General features: G+C 41.3%; 1 protein-coding gene across 2 annotated transcripts in view; it reads right to left on the bottom strand.

Annotated features, from left to right (window-relative positions):
• Nucleotides 1-6,445: 6,445 nt before the first annotated feature.
• Nucleotides 6,446-22,287, bottom strand: part of LOC116973362 (macoilin-like) — a 97,102-nt gene continuing 81,260 nt past the window's right edge. For both annotated transcript variants that reach the window (XM_033021346.1, XM_033021344.1), the window contains exons 8-12: nucleotides 16,114-16,272; nucleotides 15,804-15,986; nucleotides 14,632-14,752; nucleotides 11,032-11,206; nucleotides 6,446-7,131 (exon numbers count right to left, since the gene is read on the bottom strand). In XM_033021346.1, the coding sequence (XP_032877237.1) occupies nucleotides 6,932-7,131; nucleotides 11,032-11,206; nucleotides 14,632-14,752; nucleotides 15,804-15,986; nucleotides 16,114-16,272 (838 nt within the window). In that variant the 3' untranslated portion in view covers nucleotides 6,446-6,931. The remainder of the gene's footprint in view (nucleotides 7,132-11,031; nucleotides 11,207-14,631; nucleotides 14,753-15,803; nucleotides 15,987-16,113; nucleotides 16,273-22,287) is intronic.

Raw genomic sequence — 22,287 nt, 5'->3', positions numbered from 1 at the left:
TTTTGAATATCAGCTTTATCAAGTAGAGTCAAAAGTAACTACAGCCAGATTTGGTTTGGTGTTCCAAAATCCCATGAAATCATGTAACAATATTGTTGTATCTGTTTACTGTGTGTCTATTGGAACTTAATAAAGTGACATCTTAATTTCACAAAGAACTAGAGTATTGTTAGCTTACACAGTGTATAACAACTGAGCTTTTACTATCCTGCCTAACCACAGAGACTTTCCAAATCGATCTAGTGAACCCATCCAATTTAGTTGCTTTCACTGAGCCGAGTCCAACTATCCATATCCTGGTTTGTCTGTTTCTGCAGATTTTCCCCACTTATTTTATAAAGTCAATCCCCACATCAGATAGTGAGTGGAAACCATTCTCCCCAGTGTGGGAAACTAAAATTTAACACTGCAGTCGTAAGTTCAATGCAAAGTAGTTTTTATTTAACTTAATGCTACAATGGTGGGCATTGTGGGAAACCAAAGAGGAAATTGCGGGAGCTCTGGCTGAAATTTACGAGTCGTCTTTAAATACAGGAGAAGTGCCGGAAGACTGGAGTGTGGCAAATGTGGCTTTATTCAAGAAAGGCTGCAGGGAAAATGCTGGGAACCATAGGTCAGTGATCTTAACATCTTGGAAAGTTACTAGAGGATATTCTGAGGGATAGGATATAGAGGCATTTAGACGGAGAAGGGCTGATTAGGGATAGTCAGCATGGTTTTGTACGTGGGAGGTCGTGTTTCACAAATCTGATTGAGTTTTGTAAAGACATAACCAAAATGGTCGATGAGGACAGAGCCATAGATGGTGTATATGGACTTCAGTAAAGCATTACGACAAGGTTCCTCATGGGAGGCTGAAAGGTTAGATCGCACGGGATACAAGGAGAGATAGCTGAATGGATTAAAAAATCGGCTTCATGGAAGGAAGCAGAAGGTGATGATGGAAGGTTGCTTCTCAGACTGGAGGTCTGTGACTAGTGGTCTGCCTCAGGGTTTGGTGCTGGGCCCGTTACTGTTTGTCATCTATATCAATGATTTGGATGAGAACATACACGGCAAGATTTGTAAGTTTGCAGATGGTACAAAAGTAGGTGGTTTTGCAGATTGTGAAAATGGTTGTGACAAATTGCAGCAGGATCTTTATTATTTGGCTAGGTGGGCTGAGGAATGGTCGATGGAATTTCATGCTGAAAAATTTGAGCTGAGAATTTTGGAAGTCTAACATGGGCAGGACCTACATAGTGAATGGCAGTGCTCTGAGTAGTGATCGAGCAGAGGGATCGAGGAGTGGAGGTGCATAGTTGCGTTAAGGTGGAGTCGCAGGTAGATCAGGTGGTCAAAAAAGGCTTTTGACATTTTGGACTTCACCAGCCAGAGTATTGAGTATAGACGTTGGTGAGGCCACATTTAGAGTATTGTGTTTAGTTCTGGGCACCGTGTTACAGTAAAGCTGTTGTCAAGCTGGAAAGGGTACAGAGAAGATTTACAAGGATGTTGCCAGGACTAGATATTCCGAGCTATGGGCAGAGGTTGAGTAGGCTGGGACTCTATTTCTTGGAGTGCAGGCGGATCAGGGGTGATCTTATAGAGGTGTATAAGCTCATGAGAGGAATAGATCGGGTAAATGCACAGAGTCTCTTGTCCAGAGTTGGTGAATCGAGGACCAGAGGACATAGGTTTAAGTGAAGTGGGAAAGATTTAATAGGAATCTGAGGAATAATTTTTAGCAAACAAAAGGTGATGGGTGTATGGAACAAGCTGCCAGAGGAGTTAGATGAGGCAGGAACTATCCCAACATTTAAGAAACAGTTAGACAGGTACATGGATAGGACAGGTTTGGAGGGATATGGACCAAATGCTGGCAGGTGGGACTAATGTAGCTGGGACATGTTGGCCGGTGTGGGCAAGTTGGGCCGAAGGGCCTGTTTCCACACTGTATCATTCTAAGAATCTCTAATTTGCAGTGCTGGGTTATTCAAAAGATAGTTCATCAGATATTGAAACTGAATCTTGTCTGCTCTGTTCCTGTTTGTTCTGTTTTCAATCCAATGCACACCGCACTGGTTTGAAGAACAAACTGTTACTGTAAATGCCCTTTCAGATTACTAAGATCTGCAATATACTTTATTAACAGGAGGCACGTTTTATTGAATCAAAAAGTTAATCTTCCTGGATAATGTTAACCTCCTCCCTCAGATAATACTGTCAAAAGACACATTCTCATCTCATAGTAAATGTTAGTAAAGATTGAGATTCAAGCATATTATACCCAATTGAGAGCTCTGTATGCTTACACTAGAATTAATAGATCCCAAAAGACCAGCACTTAAAATTATTCTACCAATTACTATTGCAGAAACCTGGAAGTATTGAAGAGTAATCAGAAAATATGAGAGACTAAAAATTATTCCACACCATTATTTAGGGGTTAATGCATTTTGTAAAAGTTGCACAATAAGTCAAAATTGCAACTCCAAGATATACAGAGCAGTGTTATTGGAATTCACAGTAATGACATACTGAATGCCATTTCAGTGCAGTGTGCTAATAAGTGAGTTCGGTATTTCAACTGCGCCTGCCCAGGTCATAGGTCATTCGTGATAAACATTCTTGCCAGCTGAGCTGCTGCGTGTATACAGACCTGCGTTTCATCCGTATTCTCCAGTTTTGCTTTTTCGAGGTAAGAAAATACTGCTTTCAAAACTATTAACGAGGTGTATTTATGATTCATTTGTACAAAACTGAGATGATTTTGTTGGTTTTATTGCTTTATGCTTTGGTGTTTTATTGCTTTATGCTTCAGAGCGTATAACTGTTATACCAGTGTCTCTAACTAACTGCTATGCTTTAAGCAATATTATGTCCACTGAACATAGCAGCTAGTTTGAGACACTGGTATAACAGTTATACACTCATTGTAGTTATTGGTGTGCCTGGTAAGAACTTCTGCAAACAAACTTTTACAATTTTCTGTGATATATTTGGATTTGTTCACTCCTTGCTGTATAGTAATGTAACTTTATCAATGGCAGTATGTAGGACATCGGCAGTAAGTGCGATGATCATTCAGGTCGCTTTGTGTTTTATTTTGTTAACTCAGCTGAAGATAAACAAACTGTTGGAACAGACTCTCGGTCTCGCTCTCGCTACTGCCGTTGCAGTGTCAACCCTTGTGGGTTCATCATTTACCTGCCGCTGGAAATTAAGTCTCGCCCCACACTTCTCCACTCTCTCTCTCATACTCCTCATGAACAGCCACCCGCTACAATAGGCGGAATGGTCCTTTCTTTCGTTAATCCTGCCCGCAGTCTCTGATGGGGCCAGTTTCACAGACTTAACCGTGACAGGCCGCGTTTAACCAAGGCTCTGGGAACCCGGTAACTGATGGGGACGAGGAGGGTTCCAGAGGGAAGGCAGAGACAACTTAGAATCCGGCAGCAGAGTGGCTCTGTTAATGGATTCATTCCACAGTAAGTTCAGTTTGGAAAGAACACACACCAGCCACTGGTTCAGGAGATTGATCCAATTATTGACCAACAGGCGGTGGAATCTGTCTGTGACAGACTCCACAGTGAGGCATGTCCACAGGAGTGGGTGTTCACTCTGATCAATAACTCAGGCACAGTGAACTTCACAATGTAAAACCATCCCAGTCAAAATCATCCCGGAGAGCTGCCATGCCTGAGCACTGGGACAACTCTGGGCAAAGTCCCACTGAAGGCAAAAACAACATTCTAGTCACTAAAAAAATATGCCGACAGGCCAGATGATTTCAGGTTATGGGCCGGATCTGGCCCGTGGGCAGTAGGTTGCCAAACCCTGCCTGAACTGTACATTCACACCGCTTGTAGGTAAAGCAGGCTGATACAGTCGTTGCCTGCCTCAGATTAAATATATTTTTATACATAAATTATGAATAAAGATAAGAAAATGTTTCAAAAGTAATATTTTCTTATTCCAGTAGTAAACACATTAAGGATTAAATGAAAATAATAAATTCTTTAACTTTTTGAATATCTCATAATTGTAGTTTGATGAACTGAACTGAACTGGAACTGTGTAAGTAGTGTGTGAAAAGTAGAACAAGAAAGGAAGCTATTGAGTTGACAGAATTCTAGATTAATTCATTGGTAGAATAGTTAACAATTTATACACAGTTTATACAGTGCTGCATTAACTTTTTTTTCCAGAATGACCTTTGACAAATGTCATGATTCCTTACGTTTATCGGAATACTGAACTCACTTATTGATGTGCTGTAAGTTCTTGGAGTTCTCAGTAGGTGGCACCACACTCAAAATCTTTGCAGCGACATATAAAGGGACAAAGTTAACCCCAGCAGTACTCTTCTGACAGCAGGGAGAGTTGTCAATTAATGAATGGATGGCAGTAGGGGTTGCTAAAATACCTTAAAGTGTTAGGGGGTTGTGGACAGACTGATAAAAAAAAACAGTATCCAAATTTTTTAAACCATCAAAATGTACAGGGTTATACATATGCATTCTTAGCAGGAGATTGATAAGGAAGTCTCCATGAGAAGATGAGTGAAATTTATGAATGCCTGCACCTTGGGAAAACATGCACAAGGACATATTCCTAAACCTGCTCTGTTGCTCCTGTGGAATAGAGAGGGGGAAAAAATCATCTCTCCTTGTGTCTGGAATTTGGGTGACCTCCCTATGTCAGCAGGGAACAGAGATTATCATTAGCAGCCAGGATATTTCTGTGATCTGGTAGCTGAATGTGCCTGTGGGCTCGAATTCCAAGGACAAGCAGTCATGGCACACGTGAGGTTGCGAGGTCAAATAAATCAGTTTATATGGTGGCCCTTTAAACTGCACAATTTCAAAAGAAGCTGATTTAGTTAAAGGAGCCAGCAAACAAGAACTGGCATTTTTCCAGCCAATGTAGTTGGAAATCACATTTCAGATAAATTATTTTGTACTGGTTGTACTCCTGCTGATGTCCCTGTGGATAGTTTAGATGTGGGTAAAATGCTGGAGCAAATGTAAATACCACTGAAAAATGAAGAGACGAGTTTCTCAATCACAGAACAAAAGTAAATAATGTATTATGGATGTTGGATCAATCAAAACAAAAATGTGGATCAGATGGGTAAAAATCGAGAACCTGGTGTAAAAGTATTAGCTCTTAGATGAACCAGGAAAAAATATATGTTATAATATCATCATAAATATTATTTGACAATTAATCTAAAAACTAGTTAATCCAAAACTTGCAGTAGTAAGTAAAGAAACCAAGAATCTAGTGATGTAATTATTATTTTGCACTGGACCATTACATTGCCTTAATACTGCAGGAAGCCATCTGTTTCCGGCTATTTTAGATACAATTTTGTTTCAATCCAATTTACCCAACTGATTACAGAATTTGCATTGTTGCTGCCAGAAAATATTTCATACGTCAAGTTATTATAAATAATTTTAAAGTTAATTTAGAATGATCATCTGATAAGCCACGAGTAAATCTTCAGGATTTATACACAGATCACTGACGTAAAATTCAGAAATAATGTGCCCGACTGACTAAGCATCTGTAAAATTTAAAGTAGCCTGCCCCCTCATGCTAAGCTGATGAAAATCAAAGTAAAACTGTGCACCAGGACTGAAGGCCTTCCTCACCATTCTTAAAACAAATCAATATCTTATTGAATTCTTCCATTAATCCCTCAATCGTATTAAGGTACTCCTCCATTTGCTATCCTGACAAACTGTTAGTCATTTTATATCATCTCTCCATTAAGTGACATTTTGTTTTCCACCCGGGTGCCATCATCATCAGGCTATGCTGCCTTAGGCCCGTGGTTGCCGTTACCTCGTATCTCAAGCAGAACACTTTAGGTCATGAATCATGCAAAGGAATTTTGTGCAATATGACCGCTCTCGGTGCCTTTAAGCAACAGTACTTAGATTGTTTTCTGAAACTGTATTTTCCTACTGCAGATTTAACTGGTAGAATATAATTAGCTTTAAATTTGACCAACTGGTATATATTCCTTCACTAGTAAGGGTATGAATCAAAAATCCCGATATCTGGAAAATGTGCATTTTGCAATGCAATATACCATGATGCTGTGCGAAGGTACAAATCAAAAGAACTGATGCTACTGTCAAAATCGAACTTGATAATTATCTCTCGCATTCTAAAAGGAATTTGGAAAACATTTTTTTCATGACTGCATTATTTCATAACATCTCTATTAACAATTTAAGAAAGAAGAACTATAATTATAAGAATGAAGTATCAATTCCATTATTAATAGATTAGAAATGTTTTAATATCTAAACAATGATGCTTTTAAATGATGACCCTTTTTTAAGTGTGAATATGTTACCCGTTAGTATCTTGGGTTTGTACTGCTTTTGATGAACCTAGGAATAACATCTGCAAGAATGTAAATAATGGACCTGCTCTACTAGAAACATGTTCTTGCTTTAGTTTAATTGTAATATTTCCACAACATTGTTTTTCAACAGTAACCCCTATGCTTTTCATGATGTGCTTGTTAATGTTGACTTATTGTTTCACCCATCGTTAATTTTGACTGTTGTTTCTAACACTAAAAATAAATCATACCACATTGATGTTGTTCAGATATTGTATCAATACCAATTATACAGTAAGGTGCTTTACCGAGATCTCCAGGCAGAATTTATAATGTTTTGGATAGATTGAAGCACATTATGATGACTAAATGCTTCCAAATACTCAAGTTCTTTTGAGAATCTAGTCAATTACATGATAAAAAGCACCTTAATTCCATTTAATGGTACCCAAAGATCCCAAAATGCAGTAAAAATAAAAATAAATACTTCTGAATACTAAGAAAAACAAGATCATCTCATCCTCCAACGTTAGTCATAGGTGGATGAAAATCACAATTGAAGGTTAGTTAAGGAGGTTAGTGCATTTATTTCTTCAGAGGCTGGTACATTAAAGTATTAGGATCAAGTACACAATTCCCAGTTTCCACAAACTTTGAGGAATAGTGTGAAGTTGCAGGACTGAGTGTGCTCGCAACACTGTAGGTGATGCCTGGCATGACTGCCATAACTTCAGCCACCTTCTGTTTGAGCTCTTTAATTTCCTGATCTTGTTGGATTATGTGTCCTAAAAAAACAAATTATCACATGATAACTGATGTTAAATATACAGCAGATTACATATCCTCTGATTCCCTTGTATTTTTAAATGTCTATTGCTTTACAACAGGGGAAAGGGATAAGAGAGCAAAATTGTTTAAGACCATTGTTTTACATTTCTGTCTTTATGTAAAATGTCCAAATAGAGTAAATGTTTTGCAATTGATATGCAGATTAATTGTTGAAATGTAAACATATATTTCAATTTCCACATTCCACGAGCTCTATGTTTGAAAAGGATTACGTCACAAGGCCACATAAATATCTCTCATTAAAAAGACGGGGGGGGGGGGGGGGGGGGGGGACAACAGAGCAAGTTGGGTAGCTTATAATCCAATGGTATGAACATTAAATGCTCCAATTTTACATAACTAACCTATAACAACCCCCCTGGATTTCCCTCTTTCTTCCCCCCTTATTTTCCCTATGCACCATGTTCTCCCACTATCCTGCGCTCCCTTGCTCTTCCCCCTTGTCGCCTTTCTCTAACTCTTTATTTGGCCCTTTTTCTCTCCTCATCTCACAGCCTTTTCATCTCTAGCCTTTCTTCACCAATCTGCCAATCAACTCGCTCCCCTCACCAGTAGCTACCTATCACTTGCCTGGCTTTGAAAATAATCAAAGTAACAGGTAACAGAGAGTAGTGGCAAAAGTTTGTTTCTCAGACCAGGTCAAATTATACTGTAGAATTATCTGCTGTGTTATACCGTAGAGTTCACATCATTATGGAAACGAGGGGTAGGACTGGGCCACTCAGCACCTTTTCCTGCTTTGTCATTTAATAGGATCGTGGTTGATCCAAATTTAACCTCATCTCTGCATTTCATGACATTCATAAAGAGAAATGTAAGGTATTGTATTTTGGGATGTCTAACAACGGCACGACCTAAACAGTGAATGGTAGGCCTCTGGGTAGTGTTGTGGAGCAGAAGGATGTAGGAGTACAGGTGCATGGTTCCTTGAAGGTCAAGTTGCAGGTTGATAAGGTGGTCAAAAAGGATTTTGGCATTTGGACTTCATCAGTCAGAGTATTGAGTATATAAGTTGGGAGCTCATGTTGCAGTTGTATAAGACGTCAGTGAACGCATTAGAGTATTGTGTTCAGTTCTGGGCATCATGTTATAGGAAAGATATTGTCAAGCTTGAAAGGGTTCAGAGAAGATTTACGAGGATGTTGCCAGGAGGATAAGGAGTGATCTTATAGGGGTGTGTAAAATCATAAGAGGAATAAATAGGGTTAATGCACAGAATCTCTTGCCCAGCGTAGGGGAATGGAGGAAATTGGCTTAAGGTGAAGGGGAAAAGAAAGGAATCTGAGGGGTAACTTTTTCACACAAAGGGTGGTGGGCGTGGAACAAGCTGCCAGAGGAGGTAGTTGAGGCTGGGACTATCCCAACATTTAAGAAACAGTTCAACAAGTACATGGATAGGATAAGTTTGGAGGGATATGGACCAAATGCAGGCAGGTGAGAGTAGTGTAGCTGAGGCATGTTGGCCAGTGTGGGCAAGTTGGGTCGAAGGGCCTGTTTCCACACTGTATCACTCTATGACTATGGCTCTATAGAATAGCAGAGCAGACTTGATGGACTGAATGGCCTCCTTCTATTCCTACTTCTTTTGAACTTGTGGCCTTATGGACAAGGCCAGCATGTGGATAACGCTCATCCCAAAGTATCCATTTATTTGCAAGTTTTGTTTGTGTGGTTACCAGTCAGAGAAAAAACTATACATGAATACAACCCACGTGCACAAGTAAAGGACGAAGGGTACAACATTCAATGCCAGATATAACATTAAAGTCCGATTTAAGATAGTTCCAAGGTCTCCAAATGAGGTACTGTAGATGGGTCATGACTGCACTCTAGCTCATGAACTTGTGTGAACGGATGATCGATAGCTGGCTTGGATTTGTGAGCTGAAGAGCATGTTTCCACGCTGTATCTCTAAAAAGATGTTGCTCTTAGGAGCAGTGGGCAGGTTTTGACACCTGCTGTCTTGAATTTCTTTCCTGAGGAGGGTCACGTTGAATCTATTGAACCAGCTGCCAGCATCTCCTGCATATCATATGAGAAATGTTGCAATTTGTGGCACACACAGTCTGAACAGAAGCTCATCCTGCAAAAAGCTTAGAGTCATCAGGCATTTTTATTCATACCTTGGTGTGACCCCCGCCTCTCGTTGAAACAGGATGCTCCCATTCCACTGCTGCCTTACAGTGATACCAGGGCTGGCTGCCTCCATGACCGTCTGACCAAGTGCGTAATTCACCTAATAACCACGGCCCTTGAACAACTGCCTGCTTGAAACAATCCTGTGCAACAAAACTGGATGACGGGGTCACCTCTAGATCAGGATGGTGCACCATGGGCAACAAATTAGCTGCCAGTCACCTGCAGTCAGAGATAGTCTGTTCAGTAATCTGCACTGCTCTCAAACCCACTTATCTGGAAGGTGCTTACTGACCTGCTTTGTCTATGTGTTTCATAAGTGGGAGGGGATTGGGTGGGTAAATAGACAGTCGGGGTAATATCGTCCTTAAATGCTACCGAACTCTCTTCTATCCCATTTGGATGAGGAGGAGGAGCCATCTTGAGCAACGGCTGCTAGCCAGCAGCCGTCCGTTTTAATTCGCTTTTTTTTATAGTTTTTAGTGAGTCCTGTGTTTCGTTCGTAGGGGATATGGACTTTTTAATGTGGGGGGTAGGTGTCAACTCTACTTCTAGGTCCCTACCTGGTCGGTGAGGCAGCTTTTTTCTCTGGGCTGCCCGTCGACCCGTCCTCGTGGCCTACCAGCGGGCTTGGAGCGCCGTTTCCTGGCGGGGACCGCCCAGCACCTCGACCTCGGTGGCGGCACAGCGCTGGAGCGCTTTCGTGGAGCGGAGCGGGCGATGCCTTGCCTGGGTCGCCGCGCTGGATCGACGCGCTGGAGCTCTGGTGAGCTGTGACCGCCGTGTTCAACACCTCCGGGCTGCGGGTCTGCGGAGCGGAGCGGGCGGCTCCGACTTCATCATCGGGAGCCTGGGAGCTCCAAACTGGCGCAGCCTTGTTGGCTTCGGAAGCCGCGGTCTCCAACTAGATAGCGGCCGTTCCAGGTGGCCCAGCCACTGAGAGGACTCTCCCGACGCCGGGGCAAGATCACCCGCTGAGAATGGCCAGGAACATCGGGCCTCCGTAGAGGCAATTGCGGTGGCCTCAATAGGCCTGACTTTGGGGTGAACTTGGGGCGGGGGCTGGACATTGTGCCTTCCCCCACAGTGGTAACCATTGTGGGGGGATGATTTTTTGTTGTTGTCTGTAATGTAATCCTGTTAGTCTTTGTCCAAGATGGCTGCCGTGGAGGGAGAGTGGACGCTGGCGCGCTTTAGCTGCCGCTGCTCTCTCTTCACATTGTGTTTTTGATATTCTGTTTTTGGACTGAATTCTGTTTTTAGTTTGTGTCTCTGTGATGTCTTTATTATTTATTTTACTCTGATTATATGTTTATATTCCTGTTAATCTATGTAAGGTGTCCTTGAGATGTCTGAAAGGCGCCCAACAAATAACATTTATTATTATTATTATTATTTGAACCATCGTCTTCTCCCTTGATGATGGTTTCACTTTTAAGGGTCATTCTCACTCAAATTTGAGCCACGTATTTTACAAGTGCTAAAACAGAGAACCCAACCAGACATAATCTTGGCTCTTCAATAAGGGCAGCAGACTTTACAGTTAGATCACAAACCACAGGAGGAATGGTGGAATTTATCTCCCTAATCTCTATGCCACATAAAATACTTGCCCCAGTTACGTATCAAAAAGGCCTCAGAAATTCCTTGCTTCAGATCTACAAACATGAACAATGACTACAATTGGAAACACTGTTTACCTTGTGCAATCTCAAGTTGTCTCCTGGCATCCCCAAGAGCAGAGAAAAGGTCCAGTTTTATCCTGGTCTCTGCACTGAGATTGATTTCCAAGTGCTGAGTTTTATCCTGCATGGCTGAAAGTGCTGCCATCAGCATTTCTGTGTCCTGTTCATTTTCTTTATATTTACAAAGTTCCTGCAGTGAAATAATAAACATTACGTCTTCAGATAATATTTCAAAATTACTATTGTAACCAGAAATAAATAACTATTAGGGTAAAGGGTTGACCACTTGGGACTAAGCTATGGGGAAAGTTATTGATCTAGATGGGTGCAAATTTCTATCCAAAATGGCTGAGATCAATGGATACACAAGGAATCAGGAACTTAGGGATTGCCCATATAAGATAGACTTGTTGCAGTATCATTCCTTTTCAATGATAGAAAAGGTTTGATGTCCTTGAATTCTTATTAGCTATAAAGTTAATTGATGTTTTTAATTCACTTCTTTTCTTATTAAGAACTGCTCCTGTCCAAAGAACATATTTATGAAGAAACCAATAAACAATAATTACCATAATAATTCATCTGATTAATAGTGCAATCTTGGGTGCATTTGCTATTTCACAGTAATGTTGATTATTCAGAAGATAACACATAGCTAGGGACCAACTTGATATCCTCACCTGCAGCAACATAGCTGCACCCACTCTGCATTTCTAAAGGTGTTGATTGTTCTGTGCTGCAAATGCCAACCAGTTCTTGAACCTCCACCAACGATGAGGGTGCAGGGGAACCGCCCTGAGGGGGGGGGGGGAAAGGGGGGGAGACCAAAGGAGGAGCCGGCAGGGTACTTTGTAACTTTGTCAGCACCGTTTATGTGGCAACTATTTGCATACCTTGGGTATGCAAGCAAAGAATTTCACTGTGACTTGTCACACGTGACAATAAAGTATTCCATTCCATTCACTCCTGATGCTTAAGATCAGAAAATATGTGTTCCTAAGCAATTCAGAATGGGAGGCTTCACAAATTAATATTATGCTGTCAGTACTGAAAATTTAGACATCTTCTTTGAAGCAGCAGTTAATCATTTTGTTTTAATTTACGAATTAGAAAATAATTATCATGACCAATTTTCATGCTCATGAATCCACTGATTTCATTCGAATTTTATAAAATTTCAAATTGCCATAACTGCTTTTCAATAAAAAGTTGTGTAATGTAACCGCATGGTGAACATGTATCAGCAGAACAACCTTATTCAAGGCAGTTTACCAAGACAGTGTCATTAATAACAGAGTCTTCAACAAAGTGACTTTGCAGTGCTTATTCAGCAGAATATCTAAATCAAGCGTTTACAGAGGTGTTAACATCTTAAAACATGAAACTAGAGAGGAGAAAAATACATACTTTTTGCCAAGAACCAGGGTATAAACCTAGACTGTTCAAATGATATTGTAATGAAAAGCGTATCGGGTTTTGCAAGTTTAGGATTCACTTCCATTTCCACACACTCTGGTGTCACATTCTACTCACCCATCCAATCTTTTATTTCCTTTCACTCATATCTCCAGTATTTTTCCTTGCAGAGTCTGGTCCATGTGTTGCTATTGGCACGTAAGCAACCCTCAGACTCAGCCACACTGACACCCAGTGTTCACCTAAAAGTGCACAGCTAACCGGCCCCAACAGTGACACCCAGTGTTCACCCGATACTGTTGCACACAGCTAACCGGCCCCAACACTGACACCCAGTGTTCACCCGATACTGTTGCACACAGCTAACCGGCCCCAACACTGACACCCAGTGTTCACCCAATTATACTTAATAGAAAGGAACTGCAGATGTTGGTTTATACTAAAGATAGATACAAAATGCTGGGGAAACTCAGTGGGTCAAGCAACATCTCTGGAGGAAATGCATAGGTGACATTTTGCATCAGGATCATGTCTGAAGAAGGGTCCCGACCTGAAATGTCATCTATCCACTTTATTTAGAGATGCTGCCTGACTCCCTCTTCACCCAATACTGTTGCACCCAGGCAGCCAACCACAACAGTGACACCCAGTTACCTTTTAGATAACCTCCAACTAAACCTCTCCCCTCCAGGCTCCACCTGGACTCCGACCCATTTCTCCCCTCCACCCCCTTCGCCCCCCACTACATTCCTCCCCTTGGCTTCACATTCTGCAACTCTTCAAACCTGCCTCACACCTATTGTCCTTATCACACCTATTGTCCTTATAGCCCTTTTTTAAACTATCTGCCTGTCAAAAAAATCCCCCTCTTCTGTGTCAACCTTTTACCTGCCACGCTTTGTCGTGCCTCTGCCCATTTCCATCTTTCTTCTCCTCCCCACAATCTGAAGAAAAGTCTTGACCTATCCATGTTCTCCAGAGCTGCTGCCTGACCTGCTAAATTATCCAGCACTTTGTGTATTAACCAGCAGCTGCAGTTCTTTAACAGTGCTCATGTAGTACTGTTGCACCCAGCTAACCTGCCCCAACACTGACACCCAGTGTTCACCCAGTACAGTTGCAGCCAGCTAACCTGCCCCAACACTGACGTTCATCAGTCTGAAGAAGGGTTTTGGCCGGAAACGTTGCCTATTTCCTTCGCTCCATAGATGCTGCCTCACCTGCTGAGTTTCTCCAGCATTTTTGTCTACCAACACTGACACCCAGTGTTTAGCCAACACCGCACAGTTCTCAGGCATATTGCTGCCAGTGTTCACCCAATACGATTGCATCCAACCACACAACCCAGCCAAAACTCCCGACGCCTCCTTGAACTGAAGTAGTGGTTGTAGAGTGTGGTTAAAGAGAAAGTGTTTACATACCTGTTGTGCTGCTGCAAGTAAAAATATAATTGTTTCATTCCAGGTGCATATGACAATTAAACACTCTTGACTTGACAATGTCACCCAGCATCCACCCATACAAATATTGAATGACTATACAACAGCTTGACAAATTATGGGATTAAGGCAAAGTCCATTCAATCGTGCTTGAAATTAAAGGTTAATTGAGAGTGGCAGGCTATCCAACAAGGAAGGCATATCTATTCCCAATAAATAGGAAAAGATACAGATTTCTTCCAGAAATGCTTACATCCAGGTTGTGATCTCTGGTGATCTCCATCTCTAGTTGCACCATCTTTGATTCTCCTCCAATCGATCAGATACTCATGCGAAAGTGCATTTCATCTGTCAGTAGGATATTGATCTTTTGCAGGGCTTATTTTATTTGCTGAGCAAAACAGCTTTGATATTCAAGTCTAGTCTTTTATTTGCCTGCAAAGCACAGGCTTGGGCGTGTGGTTTTGAGGCACCAGCTTTACATGAGCCAACCAGCGAAGCCTACATGCATCCAAGATCACCTGCTGCAGACTAGTTATCTTGAGGATTTAGCTGTCGGTGTAGCACTGGCTCCTTTGGGGCGAGTGAAGATGAGAGCTGTTCAACCTGCACTCTTGCTTCCAGTATGTTACTAAAGTTTCACACATCTGGGATACAAGCCATAAAACTGCTGGACTAAAATAATGGTGACACTGTCAATTAACCCTGTCAATTAACTTTCATTCTAATCCATGAAAAGTGTTCGATGCAAGATATTTACCTGCACTTCCTGCTCTACTTTCCTTAGATGGTCATCTTTCATTTTGAGTTCTGCCTGCAGCTGTTTATACTCTGCATCCATTTCTTTCATTCTGTTCTTCAAGGTGTCTGTGCAGTCTCCCCTGGAATGATAAATTGGACGGGTAAAAAGCAGAGCACATTGAAAAAGCACAGAACTCTGAGGTAACGAAGGGCCAAATAGGCAGTTTCTGGTGCTAGCTGGAGAGGCGATATGTTTAACTCAGCGGGATAGGCAGCCTGACCCGCTGATTTACTCCAGCATTTTGTGTCTATCTTCGGTGTAAACCAGCATCTTCAGTTCCTTCCCATGGGTAATAGGTTTAGTTTATTTACAGATGGAGTGGAGGAGGATGAGTGGTGATCTTACAGAGGTGTATACGATCATGAGGAATAAATCAGGTAGTTGCACAGTCTCTTGCCTAGAGTCGGTGAATCGAGATCCAGAGGACATTGGTTTAAGGTGAAGGGGAAAAGATTTAATAGGAATCTGGGGGGTAACTTTTTCACACAAAGGGTGGTGTGTGTATGGAACAAGCTGCCAAAGGAGACTATCTCAACATTTCAGAAACAGTTAGACAGGTACATGGATAAGACTGGTTTTGAGGGATTTGACCAAATGCGGGCAGGTGGGACGAGTGTAGCATTGTTGGTGTTGGCCATGTTGGTGTTGGGCTATTTGGGCCGAAGGGCCTGTTTCCACACTGTATCACTGTGACTCTATGAGTTGCGGAGACCTTAGTGCACACATCCTTTCTCCTCATTTGAACACTCATCCTCTATACCCCATTTCCCTTTTACCTCCCCTGATCCTTGCACCTTTCTCCTGGCCTCAGGCTTTATGTTTCATTCCTCCGATTCTGTTTATCTGACATCTTTGGTCTCATTTTCATCTCGAGCCTTTGTCACTTACTCCACCCATCTGCCAAATATCCATCTATCACCTGGCAGACTTTCTCCTGTCCCCACCCCTCTTTTCCAGCTTTCTCTCTGCTACAATCAGTGCGAAGATGAGTCCTGAACTGAAACGTCATCTGCCCCTCCAAAGATGCTGCCTGACTCGCTGAGTTCCTCTAGAACTTTGTGCTTTGTTCAAGATTCCAGCATCTGAAGTCTCTGTGTTCATTGCAAAGGACAGGCACAGCACAGCAATACCTGATAGATGCACTGAGTGAGGCAGTTCGGGTGAGAACCGAAGCTTCTTCTGTTTTTCTCCGTTTTACATCCATCACCTGCTTCTCCAGCAGAGCTCGACCCTCCAGCTCAGCTCGAAGCTTTTTCTCCAGGTACGCAATGTTCTGCTTGTCCTTCTGTTTCGTTTGCAAAGCACAGTGCATTCTAAAAGGAGTGGAAAACACAACCAATGCACTTCCATTAGACCATGGCTTACAGTTGTCCATTTAATCTGAGAAATATATTGATAAATAAAGTTCGCGTTTGTTCCGTGCACCGTACCCATCCCTACCTGGTCTGCAGGAGCTCATTTTCTTGTCGAAGCTGAACCAGCTCAGACCGTACTTTTTGTTTGCTATTGGTAAGTACATTAATCTGATTGCGGAGTTCCTGCTCACATTGCCGAGAGGCTTGTAGGTCTGCCTTCAGTTTCTTTATATCATTTTCCAGTCTAGTCAAACAAAAAAATAGGTTAGATTTCCTGACTTTGTAAAAAGATGGAGAGATAACATTCGAGAATCAAGAGAGAATCAGAAGTATTTAATTGTCATATGTACTAACAAATGAACATTGAAATTCGTATTTGCAGCAGAATAACAGTCCTGGAAATGCAATACATATAGATAAATATTATAATAAACATAAAAACTCCATAAATTAATAACCACAATGCCAGTGCAAAGCCCCGAAGTCCTTTGTGCAAACAAAGACGGTCCATAAAAGTTCATAGTTTAGGCTAGCGTTCTGTAACGTTCAAAGCCTGATGGTTGTTGGGAAGAAGTTATTCTTGAACCTGGTAGTCATGGTTTTCAGACTCCTATACCTTCTTCCCGATAGTAGGAGTGAAATGAGAGCATGGCCAGGGTGGGGTGGGTCAGCATTCCCGTCTTAATATTACAGCAACTTTCTCAGCATTTTTCCCAATGGAGAATGAAACTTGTCTGATTTTCTTCACTCTCATGTTGGGTGAGGTGTGGAGACCACATTTCAACTTAAATGATAACTGGGGAAAGCTTGAAACTGTAACCCATATATCTTCTGACAACAAGCTTGTGACAGATTTTCAAATAAAGACATATATTTATATTGCACTTCTCACAACACCATATTGTCATAAATACCATGCAGCCCAGGAGGTATTTATGATATATGGTCACTGTATTGATGGAGAAGACGTTTTCACACAACATGCTCCCACAAAGAGCAATGTTACATTGACAAGATAAGCCATTTTAGTGAGGCTGATTGAGGGATAAATATTGTTATTATCCAAATAGTGCTGTTGGATCATTCACTTAGAGAGAGCAGACAGGGCTTCGACCACCAACGGTGCAACAAACAATCAGCTGGAGGAGCTCAGCGGGTCAAGCAACATTGGAGTGAGTGAAGAGCAGCAACAGTGAGCTTGGTCCGGTGCTGCACTGTTCTATATCCCATGTCCTATATCAAAGGCCTGTTTACTCTTTTAAATAAATGTCAAGGATTGATAGTGCTGCATGAAACAAAGTGTCAACGTTTTCCCTGGGTTCTGGGCACAAACCACTTCTCAAATAAATGCCTGAAGTAGAATAATATTTCACTGGAGCTTGTCGGCGCTTGCTGTGTTTGCACTGGGCTGATATGTTATCCTCATTACAACAGCGACTAAACTTCATCAGTATTTTGTTATGAGCAAAGTGTTGCAAATCTTGATGTCATAAAAGGTGAATAAAGGTTTTGCTAGTATTTAATACATCCCCTGATAGTAAACTATGACATCATGAAATGTTTTGTTCTTGTCAGTGACACAGAGACCTTGCTCTGATCATACCAGATCCAAACCAAAGTCTCACCTTTAGCCCATCTGTAATTTTCAGTCACAGAACCATTCAGCCTTTCCCAGGTTAGATGTCTAGAATTCAGTATTTTTAATCAGTAATCCTGTAATCAGTAATCCTGTAATAAGTAATCCTGATTATTTTTTTCTCTGGGTTGTAATATCAAACAAATTTGAATTAAAATGTGGTTGTTGATGATATGCATTAAAAATGACTTAATGGGTTCAATGTTAATAATAGATAATTAGATTCTATGAGACTATTTGGAATATAACTTTGATAAATGGCGTTTTGAATGGTCCATATTACAAAGAGAAACTTTAATCAGAGCTCCAGAAGTGGAAAGCACACATTAACACTTGCCAGTGCTTCACTTTTGTCAATATCATCTGGTTGCATCCCAATGAATATGGAGCTAAATCCATTGTTTTAGTTATTATGTGTGTTTTCTGGTCACATCTAATTTGCCAAAATCAGTGTCAGCTCATTTAATCATCTTAACAAAAACAGAGAGGATCGATGATGTTTTTGGTATAGATAGGTACATCCTAAGACCAGGAAATTCCAAACCTTACCTACTTGTATGTAGATGATAAGTCATCCTGGTTGGGTCAGGAGATTTTTTTATTTATTCATTTTGCCCATCCCCTGTTGCTCTTGACAATATGGTAGTGAGCCACCTTCTGGAGCCGCTACAGTCCTTCTAGTGAAGGTACTCCCACAGTGATGTTGAGTACACTGTCAGACTTAGACCCAGTAACAATGAAAGAATGGCAATATATTTCCTAGTCAGGATGGTATGTGCCACAGAGGAAATTTGAAGATGATTGTTTTCCCATGTATGTCGTGTTCTAGGTGGTACAATATAGGGGGGCGCTGTTGTGGAAGCCTTGATAAATTGTTGCAGTATGCCTTGTAAATGAGACACACACCATCCCAGAGAACAACAGTGGTGACAGTAAATGTTTAGGGCACTGGTGGGATGTTGATCAAGGAGACTACTTGTTCTGGGTGGTCATTGTTTGAGCATTGTTGGTGCTGCACTGTGAAGTAGAGGGGACCCCACGTTACAGAGGAGTAGAGTTGCGATCCAAAAAAATGGTCTTATCAGAATTTTCCATAAAAAGAAACTGCATCATCTGCACGTGTCGAGAAATGCAAGTTGGACAAAAAAAATGTTATTTATTTACATTTTTCAGATAAATTACATGAGCACATTTTTATTCCAAATCCTAGATATTTTGGTAGAGAATTTGATGAATTTCATATGGGCGACCTGCAGTTATCCAAACAGTGCTAGTAGGGGGAAATCATCTGTATAACGTCAGTCCCCTGATGTGCACCTTGTTGAAGGTACAAACATTTTTGGGTGGTCCCCAGTAACACATCAGATGCCTTCTGCCAACTTGATCATTTCCAATTCCCTGGTACTAACAGGATCTTCACCAACCATTGACAATCTCCTGCAGAAAATGTGCGAGAACAATGTTAGATGAAAGTAGTGCAGATGAGAAAGTGGCATGGATGGAAAGACAAATAGGACTGCCCCCACGCTCCGTGAATGTCCCCAAAATAGCTTTGAATAAAGTTAAAAGAGATTCAGGATCCTTAGCCAATTGAATGCTACACGTATATAACAAACTCAAGAAACATTTAACAATAGTACTAATTTATTAATGGAATGTAGACCTTACTAGTGAGGAGATTGTCATTGGTTATCCATCCACAATTGCCCCTTAACTGGGATGGCATGTATGAGATGTATGAGATGAGAGTTAGATAGAGCTCTAGGGGCTAGTGGAGTCAATGGCTATGGGGAGAAGGCAGGCACGGGTTATTGATAGGGGACGATCAGCCATGATCACAATGAATGGCGGTGCTGGCTTGAAGTGCTGAATTGCCTCCTCCTGCACCTATTTTCTATGTTTCTATGTTTCTATAACCACATTACTGTGATCTTGAAGTTGCATATAGAACACACAAGGTACAGGTAGCACATTTCCATCCTGAAGGACACTACTGATGCAATGGGTTTTTAACAACCACTCAGTTGTTACATTGATACTAGCTTTTTATTTCAGATTTATTTATTTGAAGATAAATTTCCGAGCTTTGAACTCATATCACCTTATTAACACTACATAGTAGCCATTGTTAATAATAAAATAAAACACAAAACCAAAACTAGATGAATTTAAGATTGAGGAGGAATGAGCTCTGGTTATATCAATGCTGTATTCCGTTAGATGACCTGGAAAGTGCCATACTGACCGCCAGTGTCAAAAGTCTGAATTATGAGTTTAAACTGTGGCTTTTTAAAATAAATACCTCAGATAAGCAATATTTTACAAATATATCTTAAAGATTGCAGTCCCATGTAGATGAGAGTGATTGTTCTAACATGTTGCTCAGTTACAAATAGTTCTGCATAATATAATTTTCATTTCATGTTAAAGAACTCTTCATTGAATAATTGTAAGTAAATTAGAAAGTATGATTTACTCGTAACAATGTAACAAAGTAGCATCTTTTAAAATTTTAATTTTATTTATAACTAAAAGCTTGAAAAAAAGGGAAACAAAAAAATAAAGATGACCCACTTATAATTTGAGAGCAACAGACATGCTATTTATACTTTTAATTTGAATGCAGTGGCCCAGATTTCGCTGGTAAACGCTAAGGGTTCTACATGGAATTTTTTTCAACACCCGGAAGTCCAGGTCTTCAGGACATGTATAGTCCAATGTAGAAACCTCAACCTACTGGGCAGTAGTGGCAGGGTATCTGCAAGATGCTCAGCTGCTGGATTCCACATGGAGTCCAGCGACAGAGCTTCATTCTGCTGGGATTTTCCAGCATTTCAACGAGAATTGCAGCAATGCAGAAATACTGAAAGCAAATATGATGTTATTTTGATTTACAGAATTACAGAATAGTTACAACTGAGTCCTTTTGGTTCATCTTACACGTTGTGTAAGAATAATTTATTTAATCCCTTTCCCCTTATCTATCTGCCCTGGATGTTTTTTCCTTTCTGATATCTATCCAACTTCATTTGGAAGACTACTGTTGAAATTGTCTTCTGACAGTGCCTTCCAGATGGTATTAATAACATAGTAGAAAAAGGGATCAGGCACTACCAAGTGGATTGAGAGAGTTCCTGTAAGTATACATTTAAAAAGCAGGAATTCCAAGCTAGTGATCCCTGGATTTTTACCTGTGCCACATTCTATAGAAATAGGAGGATAAGTCAAATGAATGCAAGACTAAAGAGAGGTTGCAGAAATGAGTGTTTGAGATACTTTAGATATTCTGACCTTTTCTAGGAAAAGGACTTGTACAAACAGGACAGGTTGCACTTGAAATTGAAGGAGGACCAATATTGTTATAGAGATGTTTGCTTATGCTGTTGGGGAATGGTATAGACTAATTTGACAGAGGTTAGGACATAGAATAGCAAAATAGCAGGTGGGAAATTGCAGTCAAACAAATAATATAATCTGTGTGTACCATTTGGGCCACAGTTAGGGCACTGGTATGCTCCTCCTGCAGGATGTTTGAAATCAGAGGACATAAACCTTGAGGACTTCACCTGTGGGAATCATGTCCAAATGTAGCTCCTGCTGACCATGTGAAGCTGCAGATAGATGGCCTCAGGATTGTCTGGGAGGATGGCAGCTTCAGAGAGAGTAGTTATAATGAGGTAGACAAAAATGCCGGGTAAACTCAACGGGTGAGCGAAGGAATAGGTGACGTTTCAATCTGAAGAAGGGTCTCGACCCGAAACGTCGCCTATTTCTTTGCTCCATAGATGCTGCCTCACCTGCAGAGTTTCTCCAGCATTTTTGTCTACCTTCGATTTTTCCAGCATCTGCAGTTTTTTGTTAAACAGTTAAGGACCTGTCCCACTAACGCAACTTTTCAGCGACTGTCTTTGACCTTCAAGCTCGAGGGCACTCGCCTGAAAAACCTGGAGCTGGATCGACCGTCAGCGATGAAAGCGCAAGCTGGATCGACCGTCAACACACACACACATACAAACACACACACATCGCAAAGGCGGGGGCCAGGGAAAGCGGGGGAGCGCTGTCTGAAATTGCGATGAACAGGAAGGTAAAAGACGGCCGGCACAGTAACGTCCCGAAACGTCATCCATTCCTTCTCTCCAGAGATGCTGCCTGTCCCTCTGAGTTACTTGAGCATTTTGTGTCTACCTCCGAGTGAATATTAGAGTTAGGCAGAGGGTTAAAATACAGGACCACAAAGATAGTAATCTCTTAATTACTCCTAGTGTCATGCATCAACTTTCAGCCTCAAACCTGTCCCACTCCAGCACCCACTCACTTTCCCCTGCCAATTAAGTTTAAACCCTCCCAAGTAGCTCTAGGTGCTATTGGTGCCCCTGCTGTTCAAGTGCAACCTGTCCCTCTTGTGCAAGTCACTTCTGCCCCAGTAGAGATCCCAATGTTCCAAAGATCTGAATTTGTGCCCCTGCACCAAATCATCAAGGCATGGAAGGCTGCAGACATTATATTATTCAGACATTGTGATCGAAGGTCCTGTTTCTGACCTATATAACTCCTTGATTCAGTCTACAATCATGGGCTGCTAAAGAATTATTGTAGGTAGACACAAAATGCTGGACAGGC

This window comes from Amblyraja radiata, chromosome 5, assembly GCF_010909765.2.
Source record: "Amblyraja radiata isolate CabotCenter1 chromosome 5, sAmbRad1.1.pri, whole genome shotgun sequence".
Classification (NCBI taxonomy): domain Eukaryota; kingdom Metazoa; phylum Chordata; class Chondrichthyes; order Rajiformes; family Rajidae; genus Amblyraja; species Amblyraja radiata.
The sequence above is the reverse complement of the archived record's forward strand: the minus strand, read 5'-3'. Positions and strand labels throughout refer to the sequence as shown.